This window comes from Trichosurus vulpecula, chromosome 1, assembly GCF_011100635.1.
Source record: "Trichosurus vulpecula isolate mTriVul1 chromosome 1, mTriVul1.pri, whole genome shotgun sequence".
NCBI lineage: Eukaryota > Metazoa > Chordata > Mammalia > Diprotodontia > Phalangeridae > Trichosurus > Trichosurus vulpecula.
In genome coordinates, this window is record NC_050573.1 from 214,894,716 (window position 1) to 214,918,910 (window position 24,195).

Here is a 24,195-nt window from a genome sequence, read left to right on the forward strand (position 1 = left end):
TGGATGCATGGTTTAAAAAGAACATTGTTGGCCTATAGTTTCCAGAAGAGGGTAAGAAGGATAGTGAAGGGCCTTGAGTTCATGTCATATTAGGATCATTTGAAGGAACTGGACTTATTTAGCCTGAAGAAGAAAAGTCTCAGGGGAAATAATAATTACTTTCAAGTATTTCAAGGTCTATCACTTGTTTTATTTGTACCCAAAGGGGAGAACCAGCAGCAGTTGCTGGAAGTTGCAGAAAGACCCACAATAGGCTAGACATATAAAATCAAAACAAAAGAACAAACTTCTTAACAATTAGATCTGTTCAAAAGCAAAATGGGCTTTTTTTGAGACTTGGGTGTCTCTTCCTTCTTGAAGGTCTTTAAACAGAAACTACATGACCAGTTGTTGGGTATCTCTTACAATGAGGAATTTTTTGTATGTATAGGTTGGAATAGATGGCCCTAGAGGAATAGACTGAAATGCTTTCCAAGTCTCAAATTTTGTGATTTTTGTTTTTAACGTTTGATTGATTTTTGGCCTTTTTTGTATTTTATTATGTCTTGCATCTCCTATACCTTGATGTGAAAGCAATCACTTTTACTGTCCCTTCTATTAAATGTCATCACTATTAATTTTCTTCTTATGTTATTAAGCTTTTTGACCTTCAGCGATTGATCTGAGTTTTGTATCCCATGAGAGTTTTATATTAATGAGACATTATTGGTTCCTAAAAGAATTTGGAGAAATTCAATTCATTCAGTGCCTATTATGTGTCAGGCACTATGCTAAGTCCTGGGGCAATAAAAAAGACAAAGCCCCCCAAGAACTTACATACAGTCTAATGGAGGGAAGACACACACAGAAGGAATTGAGGGTAGGGGGAGGATCACTAGGGGGTGTGATGTTCCATAGAGTTGAAACCAAGCTAAGCTGCTGATAGAAAATAGTTGCCTGAAAAGTTTAGATCCAGCCCTCTATAAAAAAAGGTTTTGGGAAGAATTCTTTATTGTTCAGCCATTTCAGTCACATCTAACTCTTTATGACCGTATTTGGGGTTTTCTTGGCAAAGATGCTGGAGTGGTATGCCATTTCCTTCTCCAGCTCATTTTACAGATGAGGAAACGGGGACAAACAGTGTTAAATGACTTGTCCAGAGTCACGCAGCTAATAAGTGTCTGAGGCCATGTTTCTACTCAGGTCTATCTGACTAGTTCCTGAGCTCTTATCCAAATACAGGCCTTCTTAAACTTTTTCCACTAAGCACCCGTTCAGTGCTTTTTAAACTGTGGGGCAAGACCCCTTATGGAGTTCAACTGCCTTTGGGAAGAATTTAGTCCACCCCTTTCTAGCTCTCCAATCAGAGGGGAGAGCAGCTGTTGAGGTTGAGAAGGTATTGAGTATTAAAAGCTGAGGTAGTTAGCATATTGGTGAGGTTTCAGGTGATGAGCTTATCCTGGCAATCCTTTTTTGTCCTTGAATCAACTGGTAAAATCAAATAGTTTTTTTTTTGTTTTCTCTGTTGTTGGAGACCATTCTTTGAGTAGTAAGATATTCTGACTTTAATAATCATTGTGCATTTAAATAATTTGGCTACTCATTCAAATGACCTTGTAACCTCATCAATTTGGGAGTTCCTTCCAGTTGTGCATAACACAGGCAGTCCATGCTAGTCTATCCTCTCAGTCATGATCTCAAAAGTTGCCATAGGGGAATAACCTAACACTTCCAGGGTGCCAGTAGAGGGTACTCTGGATGTCTGTCTGTCCTTCCCATCTGACTAGCCCATCTTCTCTTTCTGTGGTACAATGCTGAGATGACATCTACATTCTTCTTTGGACTTCCTTATTGATTATATGGTACAACTTGTTCACACCTACTATGTGCTTTTCCATTGCTGGCTATGTGATACATATCTGTAGTTCTTGGAAGCCTATGGTGTTCATGTTTCACTGCCATGTAGCATGGGTAAAATATTTGTATTGAATGGATGAGCCTTTGCTTTTAAGACAAACTTAGAGTCATTAAAAGTGCTTTGAAATTTCCTGAAAACAATCTAGTCTACTCTCAGTCTTTTCAGCTCTTGGCCCAGTTCATTGACCATCTGTATTATCTATGTCATGTATACCTACTATTTGGACAAGCTCTATAGAGTGTTGATTCAGATTTATATTGAAATTTGGGCAATAGGCAGTCTTCATTAATATGGCCTTTGCTTTGTGGTGGAAAGGCCAGACTCCTTTGAATGAATACATAGCTCTTCCTGGAGTCCCTTCAAAATCTTAGGGTTTGATGAAATCAGCTAATGTCATCCACAAACCATAGCATCCAGAGAAACTTACCATCTATAGGGTACTCCCCCATCCACCCGAAATTTGTGCCGAGTCTTGGGGAGCATATATCTCCCTGTTTCATGCTTTGTCTGATGTTTATTATCCAAGGTTATTTCTAATGATAAATGTTTCATGAAATCTTGAAAGATCTGTTATATGGATGAGAGACAACTTATTGTAAAAGAATAAAGCCAGATGCTTTTTTTTTGTAATTAAGAAAAGTAATCACAATGGTATCTGATACTTTTTTACATCGTTTAGTTAATTATGACATGGTAAAAATTTTGTCCATTGTTGACTATCATTTGGGAAATCCCACTTACTGTTTAATGATACCTTTATCAAAGACATCTTTACTTAGTATATAAATCCCTCATAGAGATTTTGTATAGATATGAAAATATATACATATACACCTGCATATATATGTGTGTGTGTGTGTGTGTGTGTGTGTGTGTGTGTATGTGTGTGTATATATATATCTATAGAGCTGTAGAGATAAATGGATATAACCTTCCAACTTTCCTTCCTTCCCTCCCTCATTCCTTCTTTCCTTCCCTCCTTCCTTCCTTATATATTCCATAGATATATCTATTCCATAGATGGCTATATGTATTTAGTTAGATCTGCCTCATTGGCAGGAAGATAGAACTTAGGATACATGTGGGAGGTGCCCTTACTTCCGAACCAAGCAAGGAGGGACAGGCAAGGACCCCCTCCCCCCAACATCAGGATGATTCTTAGTCTTACCTGCCTTAGTGGCACACACTTTTACCCTCTCTCCAGGGAGGGAAGCCATAAAGAAAACATGGAGATATAGACAGGGGAGTTGGGGCTTGATTGGCAGATGACACTGTCTTTTCCCTCTTTTTCAACTTTTTCCAATAAATAAATAAATAAATGTTGTATGTATGTGTGTTTATGTGTATATATGTGTGCATATATATACACACATGCACACACATATTTATATGTATGTATGTACACAGTTGTATGGTTATCTATTTTATAAACAAATGGCTATATATATAGATACAGTTATATATCTATATACACACATATACTTTTTCCTCCCATGTATGCAAAGCTCTTTATGAGGTACTTAAACAGTAATTTGTTTGGAATATAGTTTTCTTTGTAATTTGGTTGATCTATTCTTATGCCCTCATAACTGTTACTTCTAACACATTACATTTGCATTCTGGAAGCTAGCTTTTCTTAACTACAATCAAGTAACAATTTCTAATTAACAAATTAAAACCATATTCAAATGTTGACATCAGAAACGCACATCAATCTTTTTTTTTTCTTTTGAAGACTAAAAAATGACCTGGCATATAACTACCGAGGGCCTAGAACTAGAGATGATATCATTGAGTTTGCTCATAGAGTGTCTGGGTAAGTATTTGTTCTTCCTTGAAAATAATTTAATGTAATAGGGTCCAATTTGAGAATTAAACTGTTGAGGATATTGATTAAACATTTTTGTGTTTTAATTGTATAATCACAATTTACATTTCTTTCTCAAAATATAAGTTTATGTAGCAGATGTGTAAGATGAGTTACAGAAAAATGCCATTTTGGAGGGTTCCTTAAGTCGTTAGTTTAATATCTCATTGCAGAATTTTGAAGTTTTGAGGTTTGTATGGTGCTAATTTGTTGATAGGGTCATGGACACTCTTGAAATCAACTTTTCAAGTTGGTCCGAATTTTTTTCTTTTTCATTGTATCCAGAATGGCTGCAACTGAAGCATGTGCAATGTGAGACCTCATGTATGATCATTGCCATTTATTAAATGTGCCAATATTGAATTCATAAATTACTATTCAGAAAGCAAAAGTGATCAGAATTTGACCATGAAATGTGAAAGTCAATACATAAAAGTTTGATTTTATTCACTGATTCAACATTTATCAAATACTGAGCAACTGCTATTTGCAGAGCACTGTGCTAGATCCTGAGGGACGTTCAAACTTTAAGATAAAGTGGCTATGCTCGTGGAGCTAACAGTACAGTAGGTGGACATATAATACATAATTATAATATCCATAATGCATTCTTAATTTTGAGAGTTGTAAAGTATTATGTGAAGTCTAAGATAGAAGGTTGTTTAATATTAGATGTACAGGGCTTGTGGGTAGAGGATAGATCAGGTAAGACTTCATTGAAGAGTTAGGCCTTAGGGAAGGAGAGAAGGGAATAAGCATTTATATAGCACCTATTATATTCCAGGCACTTTGCTGAGCACTTTATAAATGTTTAAAGCCATTTGAAATGAGAAGGAAAGAAAGGACATTACAGAAGTAGGGATGCAGAAGGGCAAATGATAAGAGCACAAGGTAGACAGTATTCCATTTTGGTTGCAGCAAAGAGTATGGAAGGGAGTATTGTATCTAGCAGTTAGATATCACTTTAGATTTGTAAAACATTTTACAAATATTATCTCATCCTCCAAACAAGTCTGGGAGGTCAGTGTTATTATCATCATCTCCATCTTATAGATGAGGAAATTGAGAAAAACAAGTTAACTGACTTGCCCAGGGTCACACAGTAACTCTCTAAGGATTTGAACTCAGAGCTTCTTGACTCCAAGTCCAGTGTTTTACTATGGCAACATAGCTCCTGATAGCTGGAAAGTGAGTTTTGTTGCTGATTTTTGAAGGCCTTGAATATTAGTCAAAGGAATAAGGACCTTTTTAAATATGTAGTAGGGAACCCCAGAGTATTTTTTTAATACAGATTTGGACTTAACAGATTCAATTTAGTTAATTATCCATGAAGTGCTAACTGTATGTTACACTTCTCAAGGAAGCTAAAAATATGAAAATGAAATACTCTTAGCAGAGAGTTTACATTCTGTTAGAATGCATAAAGATTAATTTAGTAGTGCGATTAATTGAAGGATTGGGGATAGAAGAAAAAAAGAAGTGGGGAGAACCACTCGTCAGCTTTTATAAGAGTGTAGTTAGGTGATAATTAAGACCTGTATTAGGGTGTTGACAAGGGATGTAGTGAGGAGGGCACAGAAGCAAGAGATTTTATAGAGGTGGAAATGGCAGGATTTGGTAAATGATTGGACTTGAAAGGCAAAGGAGAGGGAAGAATCAAAGATATCCAAGAGTGAATGGTGGTGTCAATGGGAAAAAAATGGAAGTCAGAATGACTGACAATGATAATGGGAAAAATGCTAAATATACTTTGTTTCTGTCATGTTGAATTTAGGTTCTGTTAGAAAATTAAGGTGGAAAGATGTGGCATATTTAGAATTGTAGGGCAGAAGAAAGTTTCGGAAAAAGAATTTTCAGTCATCTTCTTAGATATCAAGCTATGGGAACAAGAAAGATTGCTACTTTCAATGATCCCACGGTATAATGGAGAAAACAACATGGAAACAACAATGTACAGATAAGATAGATACAGAACAAGTTAGAGATGATCAACAGAGGGAAGGTAGTAGCTTAATGGGGATTGGAAAAGGATTCTTGAAGAAGGTAGGATTTTAGCTGAAACTTTTAGGAAACCAGGAGACACAGATGAGGAGAGAGAGAGTTCCAGATTGCTAGTGAAGATACCTAGGGTATGGAGAATTGTCTTCTGCAAGGAACAGCCACTGTCACTGGGTCTCATGGTATGTGGCAGTAAGTAAGGTGTAAGAAGACTGGAAAGGAAGGACAAGCATATAAAAGGTTTTAAAAGCAAAATAGAGGATTTTATATTTGATATATGTTATTATTATTTGATAATGTTTGATCCTGGAGGTGATAGGGAGCCACTGGAGTTTTTTGAATTAGGGTATGTGTCATGGTTAGATCTGTACTTTAGGAAGCTCACTTTGTCAGCTGAGTGAAGGATGTATTGGAGTGGGGAGAGACTTGAGGCAGGGAGAAAAACCAGAAGATTATTGCAGTACTCCAGGGATGAGATGATGAAGAAATATACAGAAGGTACAATTGATAGGATTTTTCAACAGATTGGATTTCGGGGAAGGGTGAAAAATGTGAGGAATTGTGGATGATGCCTAGGTTTTGAGCCTGGAAAACTAGGAGGATGATAGAATGAGAAGAAAGGAAGTGGAGGTACTGAATGTTGTTTTTACAGGAAAATGAGGAAAGAGATATCTGGCAGGTAACATGGACATGTTTATAGGCAGTATGGAAGCAGCAGGTAGACAGAGAGATTGAAGATTAGCAAGAGTATTGTTGTTAGAATCTGCTGGAGAAGATGTTGCAACAATCTGGCTAGCAGCTTCTGTGGGGGTGTAAGATCCACCCACAGCCAGCACCCAGAAAGCTGCCAACAGCACAGGTTCTTTTGATCTGCTTAACTAAGGAAAGCGAGGTAAAGGGGTTGATAAGCTTACTTTAATTCAGCATACAAATATCATTCACTTAGTTCAGGGGAAGAGACTAGCACACTGAACTTCAGAGCAAATTACAAACAAATTACAAACATCAACAGACAGACCAAATACAATTCATAGTTACCAACATCTAGGTTCAGCCCAGGAGCTCAGAACAAGGGCTGGCCCAGAGTCACCTGTGCCACCACTGCTGTAGGGAGGAGCTCCTTAGCTACAGCTGCCTGGAGTCTCCTCATCAACACCATCTCCAGAGCCCTGCACAAATGGCTCTGGCCTCCATTCTTATAGGGCTTCAGATGTCATCAAACGTTGTCTGAGTGACCAGAGCTTAGGCTCTGGTGATTGGTTCTTGAGTTGGCCCCTCCCCTTAGGACCCTGGGAGGTTCACATCCACATAGATTAGGTTAACACCTAATAGGTCATGGCTCTTGAGTTAGCACCTCCCCTTAGCCAGTCCCACCTTGGGCCCCACCCCAGTCACCAATCCACACCCACATAGGTTGCCTAATAGGGGTTTGGGCCTGGGACTTAGCACCTAGTAAGGATTACTCAAAGAAAACAAAGGCCATTTTGCTTACCAACACAGAAGACTGAACTGAATGGGACCATTTGTACATAGAGAAGGGTTTTCCTTGTCAAAGACAAAGGCCACCCCTGACTTGGAGTTCCTATAGGATACTTGGGTTCCCACCTGTGTAATCATGAACTAGTCACTTAGTCTTTCAGCCTTAATTTCTTCAGAATAAAAAAAAAATGACGTAATATTTGGAACAACTCACAGGATTGTTATGAATAAAGTTCTTTGCAAACCTTAAATCATTATTTAAATTTGACTTTATTACTGAGATTCACTAGAGGGGAGCTAGCTGACTCTTGGTATAGATCTGTTTAGGAATAAGTATAATTATTAAGCTTAGCCTTAATTAGGAATGGGGCTACCACTTACAGAAAAAGAGAAAAGAATGAACAAATAGTGCAGTTAGTTTTGAGGAAGAGAGAAAAAAAATAAGTTATTGATCTGAAAGGATGCATGATTTTAGCAAGCTCATTATTTATATTTTGGTAACTCTTGTCTGCAGGGTTTAGGGAACTAGAGGGTAGAGACAACCAGATATTGTAGGACGAAATTATTCAGGAAACAGGTTTTCAGTATAGCCTGACACTATGTCAGCAATTTCCTTTGCTATTAATTTCTTCATTGTATTTTCCTCACTGTAATAATTACTTATTTTTTTATATTTGGTAGATTACATAAACATTTAAAAATAAAATTAATAAGGCTTGTGAAGTATTTTTTTCCCTCAAACATTTATGAATTTGGGATCTTGGTAGGTTTTTTGTTGATATTTGTTTTATAGATTTCTGTTGAGTGTAATAAAGAGATTTTTCTGATGCAACTGCTAATGAAAGTATTGCAACCAAAATTTCAAGATTAGTTTCTGTAGTTACATCATCGTCTATCCAGTTGTTACAGAAGTAAAAATAGAATGCAGAATGACTCAATATTTCACTCAGAGAACTACCTATTTTTTAAACACACTAAATGTTAAAGAACATATTGACTTTCTAAAACTTGTAGATGGGGAAGTTTCAAATTAGTAATCTCCTTACATTAGCCATTTCTGGTTCTGAATATCATTTTGGTTTTATGATTTTTTTTAGTGTAATTTAATTTCTAATTTAATGTGGTTCCTTTTAGACATGCCTAGATAATAAAACATTAATAAGTTATTGGTTATATAGTTTATGTATAATAAAATAGGTCCTTTGGATAAATACATAATTTTCCTTTTTTCCTAAAAAGTTTTATTAATGGTTCCTTTTAGTCACTTTCATAAAGTTTTAATGCTAATTTTTACACAAAGCATGTAAGTCCATTAATATGAAATTTTAAGAAATAAAGTTTATTTTAAATATCACATTGTATCTTTCTAAGGCAATATTTTTAAAAAAAGATACAATTAAGTAAAATATATGAGCAGAAATAAAATAAGAGAACAATAAAAGATTTAAAACATTAGTTACTCTTGTAGTGATTGTCTTAAATGAAGAGTACAGTTAAAATTATATTGGTTATACTTGCTTAATATTCCCCATATATTTGTTCAGATTTTTATGGACCTTTGTATTGTGGTAGTCCTCTATAGAATCAGTTAAGACTTGGAATAATTTTTATCTGATGTTAATAAAGGTGTTATTACAATTCAGTCAAGTGATCTCTTAAAATTTTAGTACTATAAGTGACCTATTTTAATTTTAAAATATACAGCAGTATAATTATTTCAATTCCCTTTTTATTTACTAGATTTTATTTTAACATTTTAAAAAAATAGTAACTTTTAATTTTGCGTATAAAATTAACTAAAATAGTAATCTGTTTCAGAATATCTAAAATTTTTTAAAAACTCTGCTAACATTTGAAATAACCAAAATGGATTTCCTTTATTTTTGTAAGTATAAAGGCCTTAGTTATGTTATTTGTAGTTCACTCATGTATGTATGTATACTCACGTGTATGTACACACACATATATACACATATTGGGTGATAGAAACCTTTAAAAATATATTTCAGATGACTTTTTTGATTTGTTATTTTTTTAAGACGGAATAACCATGATGTGTAAGTTGAAAAGTGGGTCTTATTTGAAAGAAAAATTGTCTTTTTAAATACAGGGCTCTGATCCGTCCACTTCCAAGTCAACAGATGTTTGAGCATGTGAAGAAGAGGCATCGTGTACTGTTTCTTTATGTTGGAGGAGAGTCACCTTTAAAGGTTTGAAATGAAGATAAATTTTGAATAACAAGTTAAAGCTTTTTTTGTTGCATTTTAAGCATAGTTCTTATAGCATACCAAATTCTAGATACTTGTACAAGAAACCTTGATTCCATATGTTTTGAAAAATAGTATCATTTTACACACACATATACGTTATACACACACACACAGGGATTTTCTCGACTATTAGCAGCTTATTTCTTGCTTTACCATTTTGTAATATCTGAAAATAAGTTTTGTAATTATTGAACAGCTTATATATTTTCCAAGATCATAGATCTTTAACTGAAAATTATCTTAAAGGCAAACTAGTACATTCCCCTTATTTTTCAGATGAGGAAATTGAGGCTCAGAGATGTTTAGTCACTTGCCTGAGATCACACAGATGTTAATCATCAGAGGTAGGATTTGAACCCAAGTATTTGACTATAGAGTCAGAGTTCTTTATTCCTGTTGTTTGACTAACTGTACCCTGCTGCACCAATGTACCACCAAACATTCCCTTTTTGTGATTAGTATTTAGCAGAGTTTGATCTTGTCAGTTACATGGTTAGTCCATAACTATTTTAATTCATTCAGCAACATAAGTAGAGTACTTTCTTATTTTCCATTATTTCTGGCATTTGCTTATCTTAGAAATGAAGAAACAAAAGAGAGATGTTATACCTAAGGCAAGTGGTATTTTTTTTTTGAAACTTATAGTTTTTTTGGTGTAGGGAACTCAATGAGGAAATTCCCTCTAACAGTGAAGGTCAACAGTTCTGAAGTTTATAATCTTAGTTACCTGAGGCACTGAGATGTTAAATAACTTCCCCAGGATCAAATAGCCACCTCATGTCAGAGTAGGTACTTGAATCCAGGTCTGTATGACTAAATCTGACTTCATGTCTGCTACTCCACTGTTGTCTTGACTAAGTGTATATCTTATTAAAAATAATAATATAGGTAAAAGAAGGGTGCGTTGTATTTTAAAGTGATATATTCCATGAGGAAATCAAGGGAATAGATTAGGGAAATTTAACATAAAACATTTGAGTGAAAATTGTGAATACAGAAACAAAAGCCAGATTATCATTGGAGTATACTACTGGCCCTTGAGAGAGAGGAATTAGAGGGAGAGTTAGGGATAGCATATCATAACTCTGGTATTCAGGCAGTTGGGATGGGGGACTTAAGCTAGAGCTCTCCTTCTGCCAAAAGCAGAGCAACTGATCAACAAATAGGCACTTATTAAGCATTTAATTCTGTGCCAGGTGCTACAGCAGACACTGGAGATGCCAAGTTCCTGTCCTCAAGAAGTTTATTTTCTATTAAGAGAGATAAAATATAGGTATATACAGAACATGCACAAAGAAGATGTAGGGTAATCTTGAAAGAAAGAAAAGGCATTAGCAGCTGAGGAGACCAGGAAAAACTTCATATTGAAGATGTCTCTTGAATTGAGTTTTCAAGGAAACCAAAAGTTTCAAGAGCTGTGTGAGGTGAAGAAGGAGAGCATTTCAATCACAGGACAGTTAGTGCAAAGCATCTGAGGTGGGAGTTTGCTTGTCAGGAACAAGAAGACCCACATGGCTGTAACATAGAGTATGTAGTAGGAGTATTGAGTAAAAAGGGAAAAAAGGTAAATTGGGGTCAAGTGGTGAAGAACTGCAAATGCCAGTCAGAAGTGCTTATATTTGATATTACAGGGATAGCTAGGGAGCCACTCTGGCAGCTATGTAGAGGATGGATTAGAATGAGGAAGAGATTTGAGGTGGGTAGAACAATTAGGAAGCTGTTCCAGTAGTCTAGGTGTGGTATAAGGACCTAAACTCAAGTGGTGGCTATGAGAGTAGAGAGAAGGGGTCTGCATATAAGTGGCATGGTAGAAACTATAGGACTTGGCAAAAGATTGATTATATGGGAAGAATGAGAGTGAGGAGTAGTGGATGATGTCGAGACTATAAACCTGGATTACTGGAAGGACAGTGATACCTTTGACAAAAACAGGGAAGAAGAGAGGTAGGCTTGCTGGGAAAAATAATGAAGACCGGTTTTTCTTTGTTTTGTTTTTGTACAGGTTAGGTTTTAGATAGCTGTGAACCATCAGTTTTGAAATGTCAGTAGGTAGTTGGGACTGGAACTTGAGGGAATGACCAGGACTGGAGCTAATAAGTTATATAGTTCACTCTAATGATAACTGTCAAAAGGTGGAGGAACCAGTGAGAATAACTGCTGTTTTAGAACTGGCACTCAATAGCAAGGAACAGTTGCTGAAGTAGAAGTGAGAATTGACCATTCCATTTCAGAATTTGTGATAGGGAAGAAAAGCTAAGGCTTAGTCTAGTTTGCATCCTAGTTGTGAGGAGTGCAGATTTCAAAGGGTTCATAATCCAATCTCTTAAAATTCTACAGAGAATTTCAGCTTGGGAAGGATAAAAAGGTCTCAACAAAATCTCAGACAAAGAAAAAGAATTATTTTAGGGAGGAAATGTTTTTAAATAAACTGGAAATTTGAGAATTTGTTGACCAGCTTAGATGTTTAGAAGTTGTTTACGGTAGATGAAAGCAAGGTTTTATCTTGTAGATAACAGAGGAAGATGGAATAGTGTCAAAAGTGTTAAAGCTCAGAATGAGCTGAGGGCCACAAAAAAGATGTTTTTTGTTTGTTTTGTTGTTTCAGATATATTGGGGAAAAGTAGGAGGATAAAAGGAAGGATAGGACTACTGCTTGGGGGAAGATGTGCTAATTATAACTCATGATGGGAAGAATCAAGAGCTGTCTTACATGTTTTGGATTTGAAAGGAAAGACCAAAGAAGGTGGATAGTGAGTTGACAGCCAAAAGAAGTAGGCTGATACTGAGAGATGAATTCAAGACACTGGACCCAGACAGTTAGTTCCGGGCTGAAGCCTTTGGCAGATAGCATTGTTGAACTATTATTAGTGGTCTGTAAAGATTGTAGAGATGAATTGGGAAAGGGCAAATTCTGTCCTAATTTTCAAACAGGAAGGATTACAAGAAGAATGTGAGTCTATTAACTATAGGCAAATGAACTTGATTTTAATTCCTGACAAAATTTTAAAACATTTCGTTAAATTAATAGTATCAATAGTATCAGTAATAGGTTATCCCAGACTAATATTTTCTTTTTTAACAGGACTATTAGACTAATTTATAAAGGGAATGCTGTAAACCCAGTTTACCTGGATTTTAGCAAAGCATCTGAAAAAAATTTCTTATGCTGTTCTTGCCCACTAAACGAAAAGATGTGAATTAAAAAATATTACAGTTTGATGGATTCTCAACCAGTTGAGTGTCTGGAAATCTCTAATTGATGTTGCCGTACTATCTATGCTTGATCCTGTATGGTATAATATTTTTTTATTGGCTTTGGTAAAAGATAAATACCATGCTTACCAACTTGAAAGATGACACAAACCAGAGAGGGGTAGCTAACATATTGGATGATAGGTTAAGGATATAAAAAGATCTCAGACTAAAACATTAGGCTGAATCTAATAAAATGATATTTAATAGGGAAAAATTCAAAGGTTTTTACACACACACACACACACACATATATAAATGTTGGGGTTTGACTAGATGACCTTTTATGTTTCTTCTAGTTTTAATTTTATGATCATGAAGAATATTTAATTTTGTTCAGTTTGGCACCAGAGGGCAGAACTAGCCTAGCAATAATGTCTGGAAGAGTCAGAGAGGTAGGTATCAGTTTTTTTAAAAGAACATCTTCCTGTCAGAGATCCAAATGTCACATCACAAGACTGGTTAACTACTGTTAAGTTATGCTGTAAAGGAATTTTTTCCTCAGGTACAAGTTGGATTGGATGGTCTCCAAAATCCTTTGAAATCCTAACCATTTGGGAATTAAACATGAGCTCACTAGAATACAGATGTGAGTTATCATATATCAAAGGTAGGATCAGAGGTTTCAAAAACAAGGTGTAGGAATTACAGTCTGAGTCTTAACAATTGTAAAAGATGATTTATTCTTGAGCAGAGGAGCTACATGATAAAAATGCTAGTTTAGAAAGGCGTTTCTGATATCCATATGTAGGGTAGATCAGAAATTACAGAGATAATGAAAATGGCAAATGAGAAGTATTTTTTTAAGTAGTTTGCCAGGTAATTGTAGTATGGGCTTTTTGTTTTGGTGCAAATGAAGGGAAAAGTTTTAATCTTACTACAAACATTTCAAAGGGAAACATGGTAAATTTTGTTGACAGAATACAAGTAATGAAGGAGGAGTCAGTTAATTCCATGATTTCAAACTGTGGTGACTAAGAGAATAGTGGTGATCGTGTCATTGATAAAAATGGAAAAAAAAAATTATAAGGGATACCCAGTTTGTTGGAAACGAGAGGTGAGAGGATGATGAGTTTAACGATGGTTTAATTGATTTTGAGGTAGAGCAGACCAAAGAAGTAGCCTAAAATACAGGACAGTATCCAGAATGAGTATGGAGGGGAAACAACAAAATTCTAAGCGTCATTGTGGGCTGCCCACAGTTGGAAGGCAAGAAGTTGAAGGGGAGCTTCAATAGGGTGTCAGAAAGGATTTGTCCACAGTATAAAAGAAGAACCAGGAAACATTCTGTCGTTTCAATCTCAGAAGAATATTTTAAGCATGAGTAGGTATTTGACTCAGAAACAAAACTGGTTTGAGAAGGACTTGAGGGAATTATTAATAATTTTTGAGATAAAAGTTTCAGGAGAGTGGTAAGGCTAGAAAAACAGATTTCATGGAAATTAGATGGTAGTTAGAAAGGGTAGTGGAAACCACTAAAAGGGTTTTTTTATTCTTTTTCATGTAATTGGTATTCTCATGTAAATTGTAACTTGAAAATATAAAATTAATATAAATGGAGCATACTTCACAGTTCTCCTTGGATAGTGAAATTAATCTGGTTTGTGTGATATGTCCAAGGGCTGGCCGTAAGAACCATCATTTCAGTGGATGCTTGATCATCTTAAATTGTGTTCATCATGAGCACAAGCCAAAAAGAATACCATGAATGTAATTGCATCTTATATTCCTACATCTGATGCAAAGGATGAGAAGGTAGAGAAATTCTTAAACGAACCTGATAAGATACTCCAAACTTAAGCTAATGTTCCTCAGTCCTTGGTGGCTAGAGTAGAAAGATTTCAGTGGGGTAAATGGTGAAGAATACATTGGAATATATGATTCAAGATTAAGAATGAAAGAAGCCAACAGCCTATTGACTGCAGAAATCTCAAACTTTGGTGCCATGAATATTTTATTGAAGAAAAGAATCAGAAGGCACTGAATATGGTGAACACTGAATAGTATTATTACAATAAAAGAATTTGACTATCATAACACACAGGAAATAATTGGCTACTGATATGGTTGTCATATCAGAATAACCTATTTCTGTGGTCTGACTTTTTAAAACTAAGGTCAGAATTGACACCTGACTAGGAGAAAGGAAAAAAGGATGAGAGTAACATAGTGTGTGCAAGTATAACTTCAGCCTATTTAAACAAACTATTGACTCCAGAAAACAGATAAAGGAAAAGACATCAAAAACAATTATCACCATTTTCTAAAGAACTTTAAATAATATAAAGGAAGTTACATAAAAAGGAGACCAAAGTGCCCAGAAATCACCTCAGTCAGCAAATATCTGACTTCTTTGCCAGATGGAGAGACCTGATAGTCAAGGACAATATGGGTTAAAAATATTTTATTTTCAAAAGCTTATTGAGGAAGATGGTTAAAGTTTATGAGCAGTTCTGTCCTGTGATCATGGAGAAGAGGTTGGGCCAGTCATATAGTGAGAGTGAGAGATGTTTGATAAGCAATACCTCCATTGGTCTCCAAGAAATGATGAGACTTCTAGGAAGGCTTGCAGCACTATTTGTGGGCATCCCATGAGTATTTCAAAAGAACAGAGATAAAAGTTTTGGTACTATTGGAATCAGTGCCTGCATTTAATGAGATCACAGATCAGAATATGTCAATACTATCTGATTTGATGATGCTTTAATGTTTTCTTAAGTTTAGGCCTTTTAATAGTTTTGTTTTTTTTTTTTGAAAAACAACGCATGACAAATTGTGATGTATAAATCTGTGGGAATTGTGGCAGATCGATGATCCCAAATTTATAGCAAGGTGTGCCCAACAGTTTGGCTGTAAAAGGCTACTGTGAGGATGGGACCATACTTGAGTACAGGAGACAACTTCTTTACAGTTGAATTAATTCCTTGGAAAACTGAAACATTAATTATCTGTATGTTTGCTTATCTAGAATTCTAGAGTTGTGTGGGTGATAGCTTTGTGATCCTCACTATAATTCCACTTCATTTTAAATCATTCATGAATCTCCCTGTTTTAGATTATTAGATTGAATTTGCCATCAGTTATGAATGAGTTAAGTAAATATTAGTCTCTGAATATTTAACTGAAATACTGATTTTGAATTTAAAATGGGATTAAAGTGAAGTAAATTTGCTGTGTATTTTATGAATTGTGAAGGTCATTTGAATAATTCAGTTATTTTGATTTTTTTAAGTGTCATTTTGGATTGAGGACTTTGAGATCCTCCTGTCCTAAATGATTTACTAAAATAAGTAATTAAAATAATCAATTAGTAGACCTAAATTTATAATAGTGATATCTTGTAATATACGGTGTACATAACAATTAATGTGTATTTATGTATGTGTATGTAAATATTTGGATATATGCACACAAATATGATAGTGGCTTACATTTTTTTTCAATCTTCACATGTTTCTACAGGAGAAGTACATAGAAGTAGCTTCAGAATTAATTGTTTATACCTACTTCTTTTCGGCCTCAGAAGAGGTTATACCTGAGGTATGTGACTTTTAAATGCATTTCATAGCATTCTTTTGGTAAACTTATTTGAGATATGATTTTGTATTTTAATGTTGTTTGACACATTTAGTAAAAATTATAAAAAAATTGTAATATAGTTATCCCATCCACATCATGACTTTCTCCATCATGGTTTTGCTAGATCACAGGTCAGCATAAGAAATTACTGTATGTCGTATTTTTAAAATTTCTTTTTTATACCGTATTTTTACTTAATATTGATCTGCATATAGCCTGTGAACAAGTACTTAATCGAAATTTTACAGTAAAGTACTGTAAACACCCCATAAAAAGGAAAAATTCAGCTTTCTCTGGTATAAAAGGAGGACCAAAAATTTTTATGCAGGTTTTCCAGATCGCAGAGGTGGCCCTAAGCCCCATGATGTGGAAGGGATAACTGTATAGGTGGTTGTTCATAGCTATCATGATAGATTATTGTGAACTGCAACTAATAAATATTAATGGAAATAATATTTTAGGTAATACAGTAATATTGTATTTTTTTTGCTTCAAAATAACAGCAACATTGATTTTTATTAGACTGAATTCTTTAGGTTGTATTATGAACAAAGCTATCCTGATTATTGAGATGTTTTAATTGCCCTCTAGTTTCTGTGAAATGGTTTCCTAGACCTGGAATATATACTTATTCATCAAAAACTATACTCTTCACTTAACTTTCTAGTTGTTGTATAATTCTTTGTGCTAAAATTACTTTTCTTTGTAAGCAAATGGCTAGTCATAGCCTTAGGCCAAAAAAAAAAAAACCAAGAGTTTCGTGAAACAAGGAAGGGAACAAGCATTAATAAAACCTCTATGTGCCAGAGACTGAGTTAAGCTAAATACTTTACAAATATTATCTAATTCGATCATCACAACAACTTTTGGAGGTAGGTGGTATGTTAAAGGTATGTCTCCACCTTACATTTGAGGAAACTGAGACAGGCAGCGGTTGAGTGACCTGTCCAGAATCACACCTAGTAATTATTTGAGGACAGATTTGAGCTCAGATCTTTCTTAATCCAGGGCCAGAACTCTTTATCTACTATACCATCTAGTTGCCTATCTAGAACTTTTAAGTTCTAGAACTGCAATAACTCACAGCTAAAGAAGAACAGAAATTATATTTGATATTAGAACTGTAATCTACTATGAAACAGTAAAGTTTTATGCTTATGATATATTTCATTGTTATCGATTCCTAGGCCTTCTTCCCTTTTATCTGTATGTCTTGATTTATTTGGCTCTGGGTTTTATTAGTTTCCATATTTGAAATTGGATTTCTTTTTTCCCTTAAATTTTTTTAAGTTGATTGGAACATAATTGAGACCAATGTTTAATTTCATTAGGCAAAAGCAGTAATTGAAAAGTGAAATATTAAGAATATTTAACACAGATGTAAAGTTTGGAAGCCAAACATGATAAATAAAAATACAACAAGATACAACATAACCATTTATTAGAATTATGATTAACTTTAACCACCTTGTCTGCATCATAACTAGCAACACGTTGCCATTCTCAGCAAATCAAGTATTGTTAGTTTTTTTTTAATCTTCCCATTATTATTGACTGTATGTACCTATATGCAGACATATATAACATACATAATGTATTATAGAGAGATTGTTTGGAAAGCACTTTGAAAATAGGCCAATAAGTTTAATATAAAAAAGTACAGAGAGATAAAGTGTTGATATAAAGTTAGAAATGTTGAATTTATTTGTGATTTGAAACTCAGAACTTATATCCAAGCATCTATGATATTAGGAATTATCACATTTTCAAAGGAAACAGTATATGAGATAAACAGTTGTTTTATGTTAACTCATAGTTTTCCAGTTAATATTGTTTCTTGTCCAGATCTGGTATTTATCAGTTTTTCTGGGTAAGGAAAGTGTCTACCAAAGCAAATAAGCAACTATTCTACAATTTGTAGTTTAAGAAAGTTGCTAGAGGACACTAAAAGATAAGTGGCTTTCTCAGGGTCATATAACCAGTATGCATCAGATGGAATTCAAACTTGGGTATTCCCGATACCAAGTCCAACTCACAATCCTCCGTGCATGTTTATTCTGAAGTTGAAGAATTGTAATATTGTTCAACTTTTCGTATTTTTGATTTATGACTTATTTGAAGAACATCGCATTTTAATATTTTAACAGAAATTTAACTTATAAATATTTACAGTATACTTAATACTTATAACAGTCAATAAAGTTCAGGTAAATATTAAGTACCTACTGTGTGCAAACAAATGTGCTTGATGCTGAGGCTGTAAAGAAAAAAAAGCAATACCACTTTTCTACACAAAGAGCCTTAAAATCATCTAGGGGAGGAGATAGGGACATATACACAGGGGATTAAAATAGAGTGTGATGGTCAAAAGGGAAGATCTAGACAAAGTAGTTTAGACACATTTCAAAGAGTCTTTTTTCCATAGAATAATTTCGTTACAATTTTATAATAACACTCTATGAGGGAAATAGAATTTATTCTGAATAAAATTGCCCTACTACCAACTTTGTTGAAAGGTAAAAGTAAGGACGCTTTTTTTCCTATTAGTTATTGATGTTCCTCATAACTGTCTTGATGATAGGCTTAATCCTAGAAGTTCTATTAAAAATTTTTAGGCACTACAGGTTAAATTCTGTTTCAATCAGGTTTTTATATATGTTTCTTTGAAGTGAAATTTTTGTTGCTTTCATTATGCAAAAGTGCAGATAGAATAAATGAAACTTTGGGCTGCCTTTTAGTCTGAAAAGCTAAAATTGAGAAAATGTGCTAGGCATAAAATAGATCCTTAATAAGTACTTGCTGAGTGCTTGATTGAAACTTATAAATTTGTGTAAGAAATAGAATGAAATGTAGCATGAGAGATCATTTCTTAAAACAAGAAAGACATAGAAGCCTACAGTCAGAGTAAGAAGGAACTTTGAATCTGATGTGTCCAATCTCCTTTGCAGTTCAGCCGCCCCCCCCCCCCCAAAAAAAAAAAACCCTTAACAATCTCTGTGGCAGGCAGTCATCTATTTTCTTCTTGACAGAGAATGTAATGCCTCATACATCCATGCTTTTTGTACAATTCTGGTGGTTCTTTTTATGAACCAAAATCTGTCTTCCTATAATTTCTATCCATTAGTCTTAGTTCTATCCTCAGGGCTTTTAAAATAGGTATATAATTAATGTCTATTTAATCGAAGTGAGCTACATAAAGGGAAATGTAAGGCTCTTCTATAGGATACCCCCTCATATATTTGAAGGCAGCTGTTAAGACTCCCTTTACAGGCTAAATATCCCCAATTCTTAAGACCTTTCCTCAGTTATATAATTTTGCATCCCCCTTTATCCTAGACTCCCTTGGATTTGCTCTAGTTTATCAGTGTGCTTTTTAAAATGTGATATGCAGAACTAAACACAGTGATGCAGCTGACTGCAAAGTAAAATCATGTTTAAGATGGATTGCAGGGGGAAAAGAAATCTGTATTATTAAAGTAATCTAAGCATGATGTGATGATCTTTTGATAGAAGAGATAGAAACATACATACATACATATATATGTGTTGCCTTCCCATCCGGTGATCCAGAGAGTTACTACAGAAGCAAATAAAAGGAATGCCACAACGTTGACCTAATTCCTTTTCTTTTTTTTTTTTTTGAGAAGAGGAGGAGAGTCAAATGATATAAGTAAAGTTTTCCCATTCTTTTTAGTTTCTTAGATAAGTGAGAGAGGGAGGTTTACTAGCCTTGATGGAAGTTTGATGGTCTGTGGAGTTTATTTATATCCAGGCCAGAAGAATCACCATCCATTTAATGAAAAGAGTTTTCCCCCTACTCTTGCCCTTCCTTTTTCCCTGTTTTTAAGAAAAGATGGTATCACCAACCTCACCTTCCTAAAGAGATAAGGTATAATCTGTTCACACTCTGTGGTTTGGCTATATTCTCTATACATAATAATTTTTAGTAGAGGTTATTTTTTTTGATAATTATTTCCACTTAAGGAAATACTTAAACCTTTATATTATTGAAGCAGAGGTCTTCTTAATGTAAATGTTAGTTATATTTATGACTTTCTGTTTATCCATTTGATTTTTTTATAGCAATTTTACTTAACAGAATTGGCTAAGCTTTATTTCTCTAAAGCCCTTCTATTCCATTTAGTTATTCATCTTAACTTCTTTTAACTGAAATTTGTTTCTTCTACATAGAAAATTCCTAAGAATTATTTAAAGTCCAGATTAAAAATTTATATTAAGCAGATCAAGCCTAAAATTTTGATTGACCTAGATCTGGTTTTTGACCAGCTTTCTGCTTCCCTAACCCCCCACCCCTCCACACACACACTTCCTTTGCCTCTTCCCATCCACATAGCTATTGCCTTGGTATAAAGGCCCTCATTGCTTTTTCCCTGGGCTATTACAGTAGCCTTTTGGTTGTTTTCCCGACCTCAGTCTCTCCCCCATGCTAATGTACTCTTTCCCTCTCCACTCAGCTGCCAAAGTGATTTCCCTAAAATAGAAGGTATCCAATGTCACCCCCTCTATTTAGTAAACTCTAGTGGGGCTGTGTTATTTCCAGGATCAAAAATAATTGTCATTAAAAACTCTTTACAACCTGACCCCTGCTTAGCTTTCCAGCAACACCGAGTTTCTTGGTGTTCCAAGTGTGTGTCTTCCTTGTTTGGAATGTACTTCTGCCATCGGGCTTCCTTCAAGATTCAGTTCTCATTCCTCCTGCTGCAGGAGGGCTTTCTTGGTCCCTTTCTCAGTTCTTCCTATCGCCTTCCTTCTGAGATTACCTTCCATTGACATAGATATATATAGTTTTTTATGTGATCTCTTTGATTAGAGTGTGGACTCTTCAAGGACCATATATCCCCAACACCTCACACTGTGCATGGCACTTAGTAAGTACTTAGTAAATTATTGTCAGTACTTACTCATAATGCTATTGATTGACCGTACCCTGGTTTATGAATGCCCTTATATAGGAAACTATCATTTTGTAAAACAGCTTTTTAAGTGACTGTTCTCACTGCAAAAGTTTTTATAAAGGTTCTTTAAATAAGAAATTCCACTAATGGATTTAACTCACATTCAGTTTAACTCATTAAAAAAAACTTCTTGTGGGGCAGCTAGGTGGCGCAGTGAGTAAGGCAATGGCCCTGGAGTCAGGAGGACCTGAGTTCAAATGTGGCCTCAGATACTTGATACATGTACTAGCTGTGTGACCTTGGGCAAGTCACTTAACCCCAATCCCTGCCCCCCCTCAAAAAAACCCAGAAAAACTCAGTGCATTAATCTTATACAGTTTGCCCCACAAAATACACGTCCTTCAGTACGATTTCAGTATATTGTATGAATATGCATATTTGGTAAAATCTGTAAAATTATAGTTTCCCTTGGTTGTTTAAATACTAGTTATTTATGTAAATATAATTCTAGAGTTATTTTAAGAGTAGTTATTTTTAGATAAGTCACTAGCTAGTTAGAAAGTGATACAATGACTTAAAGTATAATTATTGATAGATTTATCTCATTTTTTAAAAAGATTATTAATATCTTTTGTTTTCATATCACCTTCACTTCCTAATAAATCCTACAGTACAGAATAAAAAAGAAAGTAGGGGGAAAAGCTGTTCAGAGAAACTAACAATAAATTCAACCAAGCATAACATTGTATGTAGTATTCTACACCCATAGTCCCCCCCCCACTTATATTTTTTTTGTGGCCAAACTTGGTCGTTATAATTATATACTATGTTTACTTTCAGTTTTATATTATTGTCCATTCCATTTCCATTGGCAAACTTGTGCACATAGTTTACAAATCTTTCCATGAGTTTCTGTATTCTTTTTACCTGTCACTTCTTACAATGCAATATATATTCCATTGCATTCATGTCTAGTTTTTCCCTCAGTCAGGAGTCAGTTACTGTATTTTCAGTTTTTTTCTACTGTGAAAACTGATGTTCCGTCTCCTCTGTCTATCTACTTGGAGTCAGGAAGATCTGAGTTCAAATCCTCTAGTCCGACACCTACTAAGTATATAATTCTGAGCAAGTCATTTAACTTCTCTATCTCAGTTTTCCTCATTTGAGGATCAATGAGATAATATGTATAATGCTTTTCAGACCTTAAAGTGGTTGTTGTTGCTGTTGTTACTATTTCTTAAGATAATTCCTAACTTCTTTATAGAATGACAGGACCAATTCACAGCTCCATCCACAGTGTATTTGTTGCCTGTCTTTCTGTGGCTACACCATCGACTATTTCCACTAAAAATGTTTGATAGTGAATAGATTAGTAAGGTGGGAAGTTAGACTGGATGACAAGTTCATAGAATGTGACTTAGTTTTCTTTTGGGGTCTCTTTTTATATTTTGTGATAACAAGATCTCTGAATATCTGTGAAATGATAGTCACCAGTTAAAAGTTTTTTCAGTGATTAAGGCATTGAAATTTCTGATTTTTGCAGTATGTAACCCTGAATGAGATGCCTGCTGTGCTTGTTTTCAAAGATGAAACTTATTTTGTATATGATGGTAAGTACATAATGCTGCATTGAAGCTTATAACACAATTTGATTACAGTAAAATATTTAGTAAATATAAATATTCTTCACTGTTCCAGTAAGTTGAATGACCTTAAGATATAAATTCCATTTTGTTCATGCAAGATACAGATAACATAAATCTTCATTCGAATTGTAGATTGAATCAAAATTTACTAAGTCTTTAAAAATTTAGTATTAATTTCTACTTATTGATCCTTTAAATATTGTTTTTACGAACTATTTATGTGCACAGGGCACTAAAAATGACAGTAGTTGGTGTCACATAGAGCTGCAACTGGAAAAGGAATGAGGGAATTAAAATTGTCAGGTGATTGACTTCAAAAGAAAACTGCGCGGTAATACACGAATAAGTTAATTGCATACTCTGTCAACTTTTACTACTAAAGCTTTGTTTGAAGTTATTGTGAAAATTCAAATTAAAAAATGTTACATCACTTATTTGATAGTGATAACTTAATATGAATGTTGAAGCTTATTTTTCATATGAATAAAAAGATTGATTATAAAATTCATGAAGTATACATCTTCAGATTTTCTTTTTCTTTTTGAACTTATTTTAATGACTACAAAATGATAAATTGTTAATCAAAAAAAGCATCTGAAATTAAATTATTTTCCACAAGAATTCTTCCTATCATTTACTTTTTTTTGGCAGGAAGAGAAAGGGCTAATTAGTTTGTGTTTAAATCTTTTAAACCTAGTTTTTCCTGGTGGCTATTTAAATGAATCCTCTCTTTTTTTCTTCATATGATTTTTTTTCTCATCTAAAATACTATTTCGAATTTTGCAAAATTCTATAAATAAATTTAGAATTTTCTGTAGGTTGTTGCTTTGAAAAATAGCCTGCTATGAGAGAACTTTTATGACGTTTGAACACAATGTCTTCATCAATCTCTCTGTAGGGAACAGCATTGTATGTTGATTTGGAAATGCGCCTTTGAGTTGTGAAGATCCAGATTCAAAATATGTTCCTAACATTAGCTGTGTGACTTTTGGCAAGTCACTTATTCTATGGGTATTCTAGATGGCTCTCTGTGGTAAAAGTTAGAAGAGTTGCTAATCTGTACTGACAGATTTTTCACACTAGAAGTACCCTATGTGGATGAAATCAGAAAACCAGACCACCCTACCTCTTAAAGAAAAAAAAAACACCCTCTCATTTATTTATTTTTAGTACCCCTTTAGATTATTCCCCCAACTTGAACTTGCAGCTTAGATTCCTCCCAGAAAGGATTACCTAGGTACAAGATACTATTTGGGTCCACATTCCTAAAATTAGAGCTCACAGGCTGTCA

General features: G+C 34.5%; 1 protein-coding gene across 2 annotated transcripts in view; it reads left to right on the plus strand.

The window, feature by feature from the left end:
• The window catches only part of TMX3 (thioredoxin related transmembrane protein 3), an 87,098-nt gene that overhangs the window by 27,404 nt on the left and 35,499 nt on the right, over positions 1-24,195 (plus strand). For both annotated transcript variants that reach the window (XM_036734956.1, XM_036734960.1), the window contains exons 6-9: positions 3,633-3,713; positions 9,352-9,451; positions 16,226-16,303; positions 22,802-22,868. In XM_036734956.1, the coding sequence (XP_036590851.1) occupies positions 3,633-3,713; positions 9,352-9,451; positions 16,226-16,303; positions 22,802-22,868 (326 nt within the window). The remainder of the gene's footprint in view (positions 1-3,632; positions 3,714-9,351; positions 9,452-16,225; positions 16,304-22,801; positions 22,869-24,195) is intronic.